Here is a 13,339-nt window from a genome sequence, read left to right on the forward strand (position 1 = left end):
CCCAGACCTATCTATCTCTTCACATGGGGTACATCCTAAGGGAGGTGTGAACCTCCTAGGGGAAGGCACTCTGTTGACTTTCATTACTTGGCTGGCCTGGGTGGAGAGCTGGCCAGGTAAAGGCAGGTGGCATCTCTAACAAGAAATTTACAGTTCTGCCTGCAATGTTGCTGACCCTACTTGGCCGTCCCCTCAGCTGCAGTGGTCACTTTGGAAGTTGGGCTGAGTGAAGGGTTTTTCAGCTTAGAGCCAATAAGATCTGTGGCTCTGACCTGGGCATCCTTCGACTCCAGGGCAGGTCCATTTCCAGTGATCCAACTCTTGGCAGAGCTGCCAGGGCTCTTCACAAGTTGACTTCTGCTGAAGCCCAGGCTTACCTCATGGAAAGCCACTGCAGTGGACTGGCCTGTTGGGTCTCCTTGAGGGCAGATCACTGTACAGATCAACCATTAATAGGCCTGCCACCCAATGCTTCTGATGCCTGGCTTTCTTTTCCTCCTGGTTTTTGTTAAAGCAGACCAGAGGATGCAAGTCAAGGGAGTGCCCGTGTCCCATCTCTAATCTTCGGTGGCCTGAACTACAAGTCTATAGTCACAGGCATGTTCTGTAGTAGTTTTTCTAAGGTAGACAATGCCCATGAGGAAAATTGTATTCTCACTTTAAAACTTTCTTTCCCTTTGGTCTGAAAGGGAGGTTTTTTCTACTCTTGTATACTTCGCTGATGGCGAAGTGAATCTAGCTATGAGATTATTATTTAAGTTCTTATTTTGGCTATGCTATTACAGAAAAATGTTAGCCATCTCTTTTATAAGGTCTAAAGATTAAATTGTGCGTCCTACAGATTCCTTCATAATGGAATTAGTTTCCTACCTTGAAGAGAATAGAGAAATGAAAGAACAAGTTGGGCTTAGAATAGAGAAATGAGGGAGCAAGTCCTAGATCGCTTGTCCAGCAGCTTTCTGGCAATCACTAATGCCTCTGGAAACTTTGGAAAATATTTTGTAAGGTTTCTACCGAGTAGGGGAGTTGAGTGAATATGGAAGGGAAAGATCTTAAGACCTGATAAAAATATTAACTGAGATGATTTTCAATAAGTTATTTGTCAGGTGCTCTTGTTTTTGATTTCAAAATTCAAGTGCAGAGACTGATGGCTTATTCAGTTTCATTATCACTTGTGTTTTTATACATCAAAATACTAATGAGTGTAATTAAGCTCAGAGTGAAGATTGTGAAAGGAAACATATAATTTGAATTTTCTAAAAAAAGTTAGGGGACAATGTTGTAGCATAAGGGGTAAAGCCGCACCTGCAATATTGTCATCCCATTTGGGTTCTAGTTCGTGTCCAGCTGTAATTCTTCTGATCCAGCTCCCTACTAATGGCCTGGGAAAAGCAGCGAGAGATGGCCCAAGTGCTTGGGCCCCTGCTATCCATGTGGAGACCTGCGGGAAGTTCTTGGCTCCTGGCTTCGGTCTGTCCCAGACCAGGCTGTTGAGGCCATCTAGGGAGTGAACCAGTAAATGGAAGATCTCTCTCTCTCTCTCTGTCCCTCTCTCTCTGTAACTATGAATTTCAAATGAATATTTTTTAAAAAAATTAATAAATGGTTCAGTGTTAAAAGGTCACGATGGAAGATTTAATTCTTTCTAATAGAAGGGAAACAAATTATTGTAATGATGACATAATAGAAAGAATTTTAAGCAATTTGCATCTTGATTAGATATTGTGTTATGAAGCCTAAATAGGATTTTATAAAATTTATGGAAAAAATCGGAGAAACAAGGACAGCACACACACTCACAAATGTACACACACACCCAATACTCACACCAGCACAAGTACCCACAAAATTTCAAGACAGTTTTTTTTTTTTTTTTTTTTTTTTGGACAGGAAGAGTGGACAGAGAGAGAGAGATAGAGAGAAAGGTCTTCCTTTTTGCCGTTGATTCACCCCCCAATGGCTGCTGCGGCCGGCGCACTGCGGCCGGCGCACCACACTGATCCGATGGCAGGAGCCAGGTGCTTCTCCTGGTCTCCCATGGGGTGCAGGGCCCAAGCACTTGGGCCATCCTCCACTGCACTCCCTGGCCACAGCAGAGAGCTGGCCTGGAAGAGGGGCAACTGGGACAGGATCGGTGCCCCAACCGGGACTAGAACCCGTGTGCCGGCGCCGCTAGGCGGAGGATTAGCCTAGTGAGCCGCGGCGCCGGCCTCAAGGCATTTATTAAAACCCAGCACCTTGATTCATGTGATATATGTTAAATTATAATTGTTGAAAGTTTGTACTAAAAATAAATAAATGCAATTATATATCAGTTAAGATAATTACATATATTAACAATAAATTATGTTTCAAATATAAAATATGGCTCAGTAAATACAATTTTTTCAGTAGTCAGAAATACTCCCTGATATTTTGAGTGCCAAGTATTTCAAAAAGAGTCATAGATAATTTTTAGTCATATTTTGTAAAATGTCAATATTCAATTTTGGTAGTCTGTTGAGACTTATTTTAACTAGCAGTAAAAGTTCAAAAAGCAATTTTAGACATTTTATCCTTTTAAAAAACACAATAAAATCAGTAAGTGGTTCAAAAAATAAGAGAAATGAATTACAAACTAGTCAATGGTTTGCATGCCTAGGGTTGTAAACATGTATAGGGTGACATCAGTCTTAGGGAATCAGCAGAATAAAAGCATTTCTGCATTAAATATTCATCATTAAATCTTAAAATGTGGGTGATATCTTCTTAAGCATTCATGACATTGACTGTATGGGAGAAAACTTGGACAGATTCTTTTATGTTTTCTCTTTATATCACAGCAATTGCTGGGAATTATATATAGTTCCAAAGAAAATAAAGTAAAATTTTCCTATTTAATGTCATATTCTAAAATAAAAACTTAACAAAGCACAATGTATGTTAGATTTTTCTAACAGTGCACACTATATACACAAATTGAAGTATGTGCATAATTTTTCTTAAGTGTTGTCTTGACCCAGTTTTGTGGCATTGGCTAGGGACTGGTCCATTTTCTTTCTTGAGTTGTTAAACCCATATACCCCCACTAACTTGCTAGAGCTCTCACACTTTGGGTTATTGGGCATCCACCCTAATTGCCCAGGGGACTTGGTATTAAATAATTTGAGATTGCTGCTATGTCCTGGTGGCTGAGAAATTAAATTCAATACATGGAAAGCCATAGAAACCTAGCTAACCCTGCTCAGCTTCTCATAAATAAGCTCCCTGCTCCAGCCTGTTGTTTCCCTGTTCCCAGGTGGAAAACCTTCTGTGCCTCTGCCCAGTAGACTTCACTTACATGGAGGCCTAAGCAGCATCTCCACCCATCAAAAATAATAATAATAAAAAAATCTGCCTTTCATCTAACAGAGTGCCAGTGTGTTTGTCTTTCCTGAGGAGGGATCTTTAAATTTTACATGATTGGCTACCCACAAGACTTACCTAAGAAGCTACAAAACTTCGCTGAGTTTGTCTGATGACTTTATCAAAATACTTCAAATTTCTTTTTTTTTATTAAATTTTATTTAATGAATATAAATTTCCAAAGTACAGCTTATAGATTACAATGGCTTCCCCCTCCCAAAACTTCCCTCCCACCCGCAACCCTCACCTTTCCCACTCCCTCTCCCCTTCCAATCACATCATGATTCATTTTCAATTCTCTTTATATACAGAAGATCAGTTTAGTATATATTAGGTAACGATTTCAACAGTTTGCCCCCATATAGCAACACATAGTGAAAAAAAAATACTGTTGGAGTACTAGTTATAGCGTTAAATAAGAGTGTACAGCACATTAAAGACAGAGATCCTACATAATATTTTTTTAAAAAAATTAATTAATTTTCTATGCCATTTCCAATTTAACACCAGGGTTTTTTTTTTTTTTCTCATTTCCAACTATCTTTATATACAGAAGATCGATTCAGTATATAATTAGTAAAGATCACAAATTTCTTTACACAAATGAACCAAGGGAACTGCAAGTCCTAAGAAGCAATTAATATTTAATGAAAAGAAACTTCAGGTGTTGCAAGTTAAATTTTGCACAATACACGAAGCTTTTACCTATCAGCGATTTCATCCATCTGTTATCTTTAAGAAAAACCTTTAAGGAAATGAAGAAATGATATACTTTGGACTAAAGCCTGTTACCTTGTATAAAGAGAAGAGTCTCCCAAAATCATTTAGCTGCCCTCTGTTCACAGGGATACCTTCTCTCTTCACTACTCTTTCCAGAGCAGAATGAAGTGCCATGAAGGTACTGGTTTTTTGTTTGTTTGTTTATTTGTTTGTTTTTTGTTTGTTTGTTTTGACAGGCAGAGTGGACAGTGAGAGAGACAGAGAGAAAGGTCTTCCTTTACCGTTGGTTCACCCTCCAACGGCCGCTGTGGCCAGCGCGCTGTGCTGATCCGAAGCCAGGAGCCAGGTGCTTTTTCCTGGTCTCCCATGTGGGCGCAGGGCCCAAGGACTTAGGCCATCTTCCACTGCACTTTAGGGCCACAGCAGTGAGCTGGACTGGAAGAGGGACAACTGGGACAGAATCTGGCGTCCCGACCGGGACTAGAACCTGGTGTGCCGGCGCTGCAGGCAGAGGTTTAGCCTATTGAGCCATGGAGCCGGGCCAGAGTACTATTAACATCTGTTTTGTTCACTGCTACAATGCTGGTGTCTGTCATGGTGCCAGCATATAGCACCTGCTCAGTAAATTTTGTGAAATAAATTTGTTATCAATTCTAACAGAAAAAAAAAAGACAATATTATCTGTGTTAAAATATGTGACTCAAATACATCATTCTCAATCATTTATTAACATGTATTAATTAAATGACCATGTGTGTTGAATAAGGTTAATTTAAATAGAACCTTGTATATTCCCTTTTTTGATGAGCTCAATAAAAATCTGATTTTAATGACTTTATAAGGTAGCTGATATTTTATTTTTTTCTTTTGGTGATATTAACAAGAAAGAAAATCTTATTAAATATGCTGGTTGGCTTATCTGGTCCAGGATATGTTATACATCAAGTTGGTGATTAGCTACTTTATCTCCATTGATGTCTGAAAGGAGTGAATGTATTTAACAGAGAAGTTAAATAATTTACATATTAACTGTCACAAAATATCACTAGGCAAAGGAATTTGCTGTTGAGGAAATTTTGGTGTGAGGTTTCTGAAATCAGCATATTCTATTATAATTACTTATGGTCTGCCTTCAGCAGAGGTATCTTTAATAACACTCAGAACATCTTCAACCTCATAAAATTTTAATTAACAATTAACATTGTTCATAGATCATCACTGTTGCTTAGCAGTATGCGGGAACCAGATGACTGATAAGCCATTGTCCTTGCCATCAGTGAATTTTTGACCTATCTGAGAGGAAACAAAAATAAAAACAAGCACATGCATAAACCCATATGAAATATGGGTTAAAAAAATATGGTGTTAAGGTAAGGCTTAAGGAAACTCAATTAATAAATTTGTCATTCATCAGTATAAAGGAAGATTTATGGGGCTAGCATTCTGGTGTAATGCGTAAAGTCGCTGCGAAACACCAGCATCCTATATGGGTACCCATTCATGTTGCAGCTGTTCTGCTTCCAATCCAGCTCCTTGCTAATGGCCTGGGAAAAGCAACAGGAGATGACCCGAGTGTTTGGGCCTCTACTACCACATGGAGACCAGAATGAAGCTCCTGATTCTTGGCTTCCATATGGCCCAGGCCTGGCTGTTGTGGCCATCTGGGGACTGAACCAGCAGGTGGAAGACCGTTCTTTGTCTTTCCCTCTCTCTCTGTAACTTTTTTGAATATATAAATAAATCTCCTGGCACATTTCTAACTCTATCATTTAGGGCAAGTCAGATTGAGCATGTCCCAAATTGCACATCTTCTCCCTCTCTTATTCCCACTCTTCTTTTAGCAGGAATGTACCAATGCCATCTCACTAGTCAAAGTGATCAGTTTCAGTTCACAATTGATCATAATGATAGGATTAAGAGTCGAAGGGATCACATAAACAAGACTAGTGTCTGCTAAAAAAAAAACTGATAGAATTAAAAAGGAGGGAACGATCCAACATGAGAAGCGGGATACTCAGCAGACTCATAGAATGGCAGATGTCCTAAACAGCACTCTGGCAAAAAGCAAAAAAAAAAAAACAAAAAAACAAAAAAAACAAAAAAAAAAACAAAAACAAACAAAAACCTAAATGAAAAATCTCTGCAAGTGAGATCCCCGTGGAAAGAACAGGCCATCAAAGAAGGCAGTACCCTTCTCTGAAGGGTGGAGAGAGAACTTCCACTTTGACTATGACCTTGTCTAAATAAGATCAGAGTTGGTGAACTCAAGAGGCTTCCATAGCCTTGGCAACTCATGACAAGAGCCTAGGGTGATTACTGATGCCATAAACAAGAGTGTCAACTTCTTAAGTCAACAACAGCAGTCACTGTGCACTTACTCCTCATGTAGGATCTCTGTCCTTAATGTGCTGTAAAATGTGAATTAATGCTATAACTAGTACTCAAACAGTATTTTACACTTTGTGTTTCTGTGTGGGTGCAAACTGTTGAATTCTTTACTTAATATGTACTAAATTGATCTTCTGTATATAAAGAGAATTGAAAATGAATCTTGACGTGAATGGAATGGGAGAGGGAGTGGGAGATGGGAGGGTTGCGGGTGGGAGGGAAGTTATGGGGGGGAAAAAGCCACTGTAATCCAAAAGCTGTACTTTGGAAATTTATATTTGTTAAATAAAAGTTTAAAACATTTTAAAAAGCTTTTCACCAAGATGGCGCCGAAGGTGAAGAAGGAAGCTTCTGCCCCTCCTAAAGTCGAAGCCAAAGCAAAGGCCTTAAAGGCCAAGAAGGCAGTGCTGAAAGGCGTCCACAGCCACAACAAGAAGAAGATCCACACGTCTCCCACCTTCCGGCGGCCCAAGACACTACGCCTCCGACGGCAGCCCAAATACCCTAGGAAGAGCGCCCCCAGGAGAAACAAGCTTGACCACTATGCCATCATCAAGTTCCCCCTGACCACGGAGTCGGCCATGAAGAAGATAGAAGACAACAACACACTGGTGTTCATTGTGGATGTCAAGGCCAACAAGCACCAGATCAAACAAGCTGTGAAGAAACTCTATGACATTGATGTGGCCAAAGTCAACACCCTGATCAGACCTGACGGAGAGAAGAAGGCCTATGTGCGGCTGGCTCCTGACTATGATGCTCTGGACTTTGCCAACAAAATTGGGATCATCTGGACTGAGTCCAGCTGGCTAATTCTAAATATATGTTTTTCCACCATAAAAAAAATTAAAAAAGAGTAATAAACCATCCAGATAAAAGTAAGTAAGTAAATAAATACATAAATAAATCTAAAAAAAAATTAAAGGAAAATTTACAGATATCATCAAGTTGTAGACAAAACCTAAACTGGTGTAGTTAAGAAAGTTTGCTTGGCGAATGTAGCAAACATTCCTTGAAGGAATCATTGATGAAATGAAAATAGGCCAGGTCAAAAGCATCTTCAAAGTCTGTAATCCTAATGCAAAAAACATGGATTGGTTTGAGCAGAATGTGTTATCTTTATGGATGCAGTCACTGCGTACTCCAAAGGGAACCTACAAATGAAAAATTGTTTGGGACTTTTGAAGTGTGGCCAGATTATAGGGGCAAAGAAAGGCTCATAGAGAAGTTTAAATTAAATATCTAAGGAAGTAAGTGTCCATTGGAGGTTTGTGGGCGAAATAGTTTAAATTAATGGATGTGTGTTTAAACGAAGTAAAACTGTTTGCTTCTGAAGGGATGGGAATCAAGGTCATATGGGAAGACATTTTAAGGCTATTCTTGAGCAGATGTTTACATTAAAAAAGTGACTGAATTTTGAGTTTGCCTTTTAGCCATTTTTATTTTTTCCATATACGGTATCTATTCTTATATTGTCTGTGGCTTTTTGCTTGCCTCAGCAGATTTTTTATTTTCGTTTTTTGTTTTTTTAAGATTTATTTTATTTATTTGTAAGGCAGAGATACAGGGAGGCACAGGCAGAGAGAGAGATAGAGAGAGAGAGAGAGAGAGAGAGAGAGAGAGAGAAAGTCCACCATCTGCTGGTTTCCGCTGGTTCACTCCCTAGGTGTCCACAACAGAGAGAGCTGTACTGATCTGAAGCCAGGATCCAGGAGCTTCTTCAGGGCCTCCCACTCAGGTGTAGGGGCCCAAGGACATGGGCCATCTTCTACTGCTTTCCCCGGGCCATAGCAGAGAGCTGGATTGGAAGTGGAGCAGCAGCCCATATGGGATTCTGGCACTGCAGGCAGCGGCTTTACCTGCTATGCCACAGCACCGACCCCAGCAGATGTTTTTATATGCACAAAATACTTAGAAAATTAAGGCACATTGATGTTAACATAAAGATCCTGCAATTATGGATCATTTAATAATACTAGTTGTGCTAGTTTCAGTTTTTCAAAATAATGACATTTCAATTATTTAGTTCATTTAATAGTTGTCTTAGAAAACTTGTAGGTATGCTTTTTTCTCTGATGACTCTGCCTTTGAAAATGGTTTATGCTTCAGGTAGTCTTTCTATCTACTTAACCTCATTGATAAAATTAATTCCAAATTTTTAGGCTATTACTTATCATGACTGTTTACTTAAAGGGGATAAAACAACCACAAGCCCAGAAAACTCCATTCTATTCCTTAATCATTTGGTGTTGTATTTCAATAAATGGCCAATCTGCTCTTTACACATCAGAAGAGTTTACTTTTGAAATGCTTGTGAACATGTGTGTTCTATATTTCATGCTGGTGAAAAAAAGCTAAATAGAAATATTATGATAATTTTTTTCCATGTGGTGGCATCTCCATGTCATTCAGTTTGCAACTTGGCTTCAGCTGTATAACTTAAAAATCTAGAAAGTACTTAAACTCATAGGAACCATACACTGTCGGGATGCAATTGGCTTCTTTATGTACTTACATCAGAATGCATGTGGGGCTGGCACTGTGGCATACATAGCAGGTAAAGCTGCCACCGCCTACAGCACCAGCATCCCTTTATGGGCACCAGTTAGAGTCTCAGCCGCTCCAATTCTGATTCCACTCCTTGTTAGTCTGCCTGGGAAAGCAGCGGGAGATGGCTCAAATACTTGGGACCCTGTACCCACACAGGGGACATGGAAGAAGTTCCAGGCTGCTGGATTCAGCCTGGCCCAGCTCCAGCCATTGTGGCCATTGGGGAATGAACTAGCTGATGGAAGTCTCTCCTGTCTCTCTGTCTCTGTAACTCTGCCTTTCAAATAAATTAAATAAAAATGAAAAAAAAAATGCAAGCAACTGACCAGGTGTGCATTTTGTAAGATGCTTTGATTAAAATATTCTTTCAAATGAATACTTAATTTTTTCCAATAAACAATTTATATCAGAATACATTTAAATTCTACAGAACAAAATTTGTGAAATAGTACAGAAAGTTCCCATTTACCCCACTCCCAACTTTTCCTGTTAATAACATCTTATATTAGTTACAATACATTTGTCACAATAAATGAACTATAGCCAGCTTCCCCTATAATTAATATCTCATATTCTTATGATAGCTTTGTTACAATTAATTAACCACAAACAGCTTTCCCTAACTTACTTTTTTTTAACTTTTATTTAATAAATATGAATTTCCAAAGTACAACTTTTGGATTATAGCAGCTTTTTCCCCCCATAACCTCCCTCACACCCGCAACCATCCCATTTCCCACTCCCTCTCCCATCCCATTCACATCAAGATTCATTTTCAATTATCTTTATATATAGAAGACCAATATAGTATATACTAAGTAAAGATTTCAACAGTTTGTACCCACACAGAAACACAAAGTGTAAAGTACTGTTTGAGTACTAGTTATAGCATTAAATAACATAGTATAACACATTAAGGGCAGAGGTCCTACATGGTGAGCAGGTGTACAGTGACTCCTGTTGTTGATTTAACCATTAACACTCTTATTTATGGCGTCAGAAATCACCCGAGGCTTTTGTCATGAGCTGCCAAGGCTATGAAAGCCTTTTGAGTTCACCAACTCCGATCTTATTTAGAAAAGGCCATAGTCAAAGTGGAAGTTCTCTCCTCCCTTCAGAGAAAGGCACCTCCTTCTTTGATGGCCCATTCTTTCCGCTGGGATCTCACTAACAGAGATCTTTCATTTTCCCTAACTTTCTAATCCTCTATCTCTCCCACTTCTCTAGGAATCAATATTGTGTTTTGAGTTCTATTTTTTTAATTATTTTTAGCTCCCACATATGAGAGTAGTACTTACTTTTCCATGTCTGGCTTATTTCACTCACCAGGTAGCCCTCCAGTTTCATGTATTTTACTGCAAATGACAGGATTTCATTCTTTTTCATGGATGAATAGTATTTTGTTGTTTATTTATTCCATAATTTCTTTATCCATTCATTTAAGATGAACACCTGGGTTGATTTCATATCTTACCTATGTGGACAGTGGTACAATAAACATGGTGAGGCAGATATCTCTTTGATAGAATGATTTTATTTCCAGTAATAGAATTGCTGGATCTTATGGCTGTTCTGTTTCTATATTTTTTAGGAATCTCTATATGGCTTTTTAGAGTGACTGTACTAATTTGCATTCCTACCAATAGTGTGTAAGAGTTTCCCTTTCTCCATATAGTTACCAGCATTTGTTATTTTGTCTTGTTGATAATCAACATTATAACAGAAGTAAAGTGATATCTCATTGTGGTTTTGATTTTCATTTCCATGATAGCTTGTGATATTTAGCATTTTTCATATATTTGTTGATCATTTGTAGTTCTTTTGAAAATCATCTGTTGAAGATCTTTGTCCATTATTTAACTGGATTGATTTTTATTGTGGTTGATTTTTTTTTTTTTTTTAGTTCCTCCTGACATACCTTGGGTGCTAATTCTTTGTTAGATAAGTAGCTTGCAAATAGCTTGTTTGTCTCTGCACTATTGATGATTTCCTTTTAGGTGCAGAAGCTTTTGAGTTTGATGAAGCCTTATTTGTCTAGTTTGGCTTTTGTTGCCACTGCCTTTGGGGTCTTATCCAAAAAAATAATTCCCTACATCAATGACTTGAAGTGTTTCCCTTATTTTTCTTCTAGTAGTTTCACAATTTCAGGTCTCACATTTAGGTCTTTGATTCATCTAGAGTTGATTTTTCCATATGGTGAAAAGTAGGGATCTAATTTCATTCTTCTTCATATGTATATACAGTTTGCCACACCATTTGTTGCAAAGATTATCCTTTCTTCAGTATATTTCTTGGGCACTTTTATAAAAAAAATCAGCTGGTGGCATACATGTGTACTGATTTCTGGGACCTCCATGCTGTTTTAATTACTATATATATAGTATTATAATATTTAATTTCAAAAATTATAATAAAATATTGTGTGTGGTTTCATAGATAAAAATAAATGTTCAAATGGAAAATATCTTATGTAGTCATTTAGAGCACTAATTTTTAATGATGTCTTTCAAGTAGTATGTTTGTTTTTCAAATTTGTGTTATATCATAAACATGTTCTTAAATGTTTCACAAAAACTTTTCTACCTTTCAAAATTCTCATAAATATGATCCTTTTTCCTGATAATTACAAGACTATAAATCAATGATAATTCATATACCATGGAAGGGTTGATCAATGATTATACATCATGACTCTGTTTACCAAAATCCAGTTTTTGTCTAACCATTTTCTACCAATCAGTCAATCAATCTATGTACCATTTCTGTATCTAAACAAAGGCTGGAGAAAGAGAAGAAGTAAATATTACCTCCATAATGAAGAATTTAATCCCCTCTGCACTTATCTTTTTAAAAAATGGAACATAGTATATTTAAATAATATACTTTTCATCTAAAGATGAACTTTTTCTTCTAAGTTGGTATTTTTAAATGAAAACCCTTACCACTGTTCTTATTCTCTCTTTTCCTCTACAGATGGGCCTCTAGGTCCCCGAGGGTTAGCTGAAGCTACAGAGATGTGCACTCAAGAGTGCTTGGTTTTGGGTCACTCTGATAATTGCTGGATGCCTCCAGGCTTGGGTCCATATCAACACCCGAAATCTCCACTCTCAACATTTGCGCCCCAGAAAGAATGGGTCAAGAAGGACAAGCTTGTGAATGGGCACACCCTGACTAGAGCCTGGAAAGAAGACAGCAACAGGAATCAGTTCAATGACCGTAAGCAGTATGGTCCCAATGAAGGCCATTTCAACAATGGCAGCCACATGACAGACATTCCTCTGGCAAATCTGAAGTCTTATAAGCAAGCAGGAGGTGCCATTGAGAGTCCCAAGGAGCACCAACTCTAAGAGAAGGCTATATGGGACCTAATAACTTTAATCTAAATAGACATGCTAATACCGTGTGTGTCAGAGCTTTATGTATTAAATAGATCTCTACAACTATGCCCCTTATAGCAGGGATATCCATAACTTTCTGTTAGCACCATGGAGGATACAATGTTTTGCAGCATAAAAGAGAAGGTAGTCCTACTAGCCATGTGATCTTGTTTGCTAGAATTGATCAAAGTCTCCAGAGATCTCTCCATTGTGCAAATTTTTTTGTTGTTATTGTTGCATTTTATTTTGACCCTGGACTGCTGCTATGAACAATAGAATATGCATTTGGAGAGTAAGAAAGTTCCATGGATTAGAGTGACTGACAAACATATCCAGTTAGAAAATTGTGCTCTTTCTGTCATTGATTTATGCTGGGACCACTATACCTGACATTATACTTCAAACAAAACTTAAAAGATAAGCATTAAACCTATTGTGCTGTTAACAACGTTAGTGGACACTTGTAAGTCAATCAGTGTTAAAGTATTTGTAAATAGAAGCAAGTTATTATTAACAACTTTTGTGTAATTATAGCGTTCACTTAAAAATGTTGTAGCATAATTCTGTGTTTATGGTTGCTTCTTTCCTTCTCTTTGATTTATCTTTTGTTGTTATTTTTGTTTCTTTTAGTGAGGTGTTTCTGAGTTAGTAGTCTGTCTTGACACACATTGTTCAAAAGAACTCAAACACTTGTGTTTTAAAAAAGGTTTCTGAAATCTAGCTTCTTGTACAATAGCTTCTGATGTAGGAATTTTATAAAAATAAATATGAAAGAAAAAAATGGAAACTACACAAAAATGGAGGACTTGCACAAAAGCTTACAAATTCAGAACCTGTTTTTCTGATATCTTTATTTTTAAAGTAGGCAAAAACAAACTCACTTAATTAGTATTATTAAGTAAGAGAATAATGGGAAATAT

The 13,339-nt window shown here is 37.8% G+C and overlaps 2 protein-coding genes across 5 annotated transcripts in view; both read left to right on the forward strand.

The window, feature by feature from the left end:
* The window catches only part of PCDH9 (protocadherin 9), a 993,278-nt gene extending 980,889 nt beyond the window's left edge, over positions 1-12,389 (forward strand). For all 4 annotated transcript variants that reach the window (XM_062195310.1, XM_062195312.1, XM_062195311.1 and 1 more), the window contains one exon: positions 12,016-12,389. In XM_062195310.1, the coding sequence (XP_062051294.1) occupies positions 12,016-12,389 (374 nt within the window). The remainder of the gene's footprint in view (positions 1-12,015) is intronic.
* On the forward strand, positions 6,816-10,655 carry LOC133762543 (large ribosomal subunit protein uL23-like). The gene is made up of 2 exons (XM_062195547.1): positions 6,816-7,318; positions 10,634-10,655. Exons 1-2 carry the CDS (start codon positions 6,816-6,818, stop codon positions 10,653-10,655), a joined length of 525 nt encoding a protein of 174 aa, XP_062051531.1.
* Positions 12,390-13,339: the final 950 nt, after the last annotated feature.

Source organism: Lepus europaeus, chromosome 6 (assembly GCF_033115175.1).
Source record: "Lepus europaeus isolate LE1 chromosome 6, mLepTim1.pri, whole genome shotgun sequence".
NCBI classification, from domain to species: Eukaryota; Metazoa; Chordata; class Mammalia; order Lagomorpha; family Leporidae; genus Lepus; species Lepus europaeus.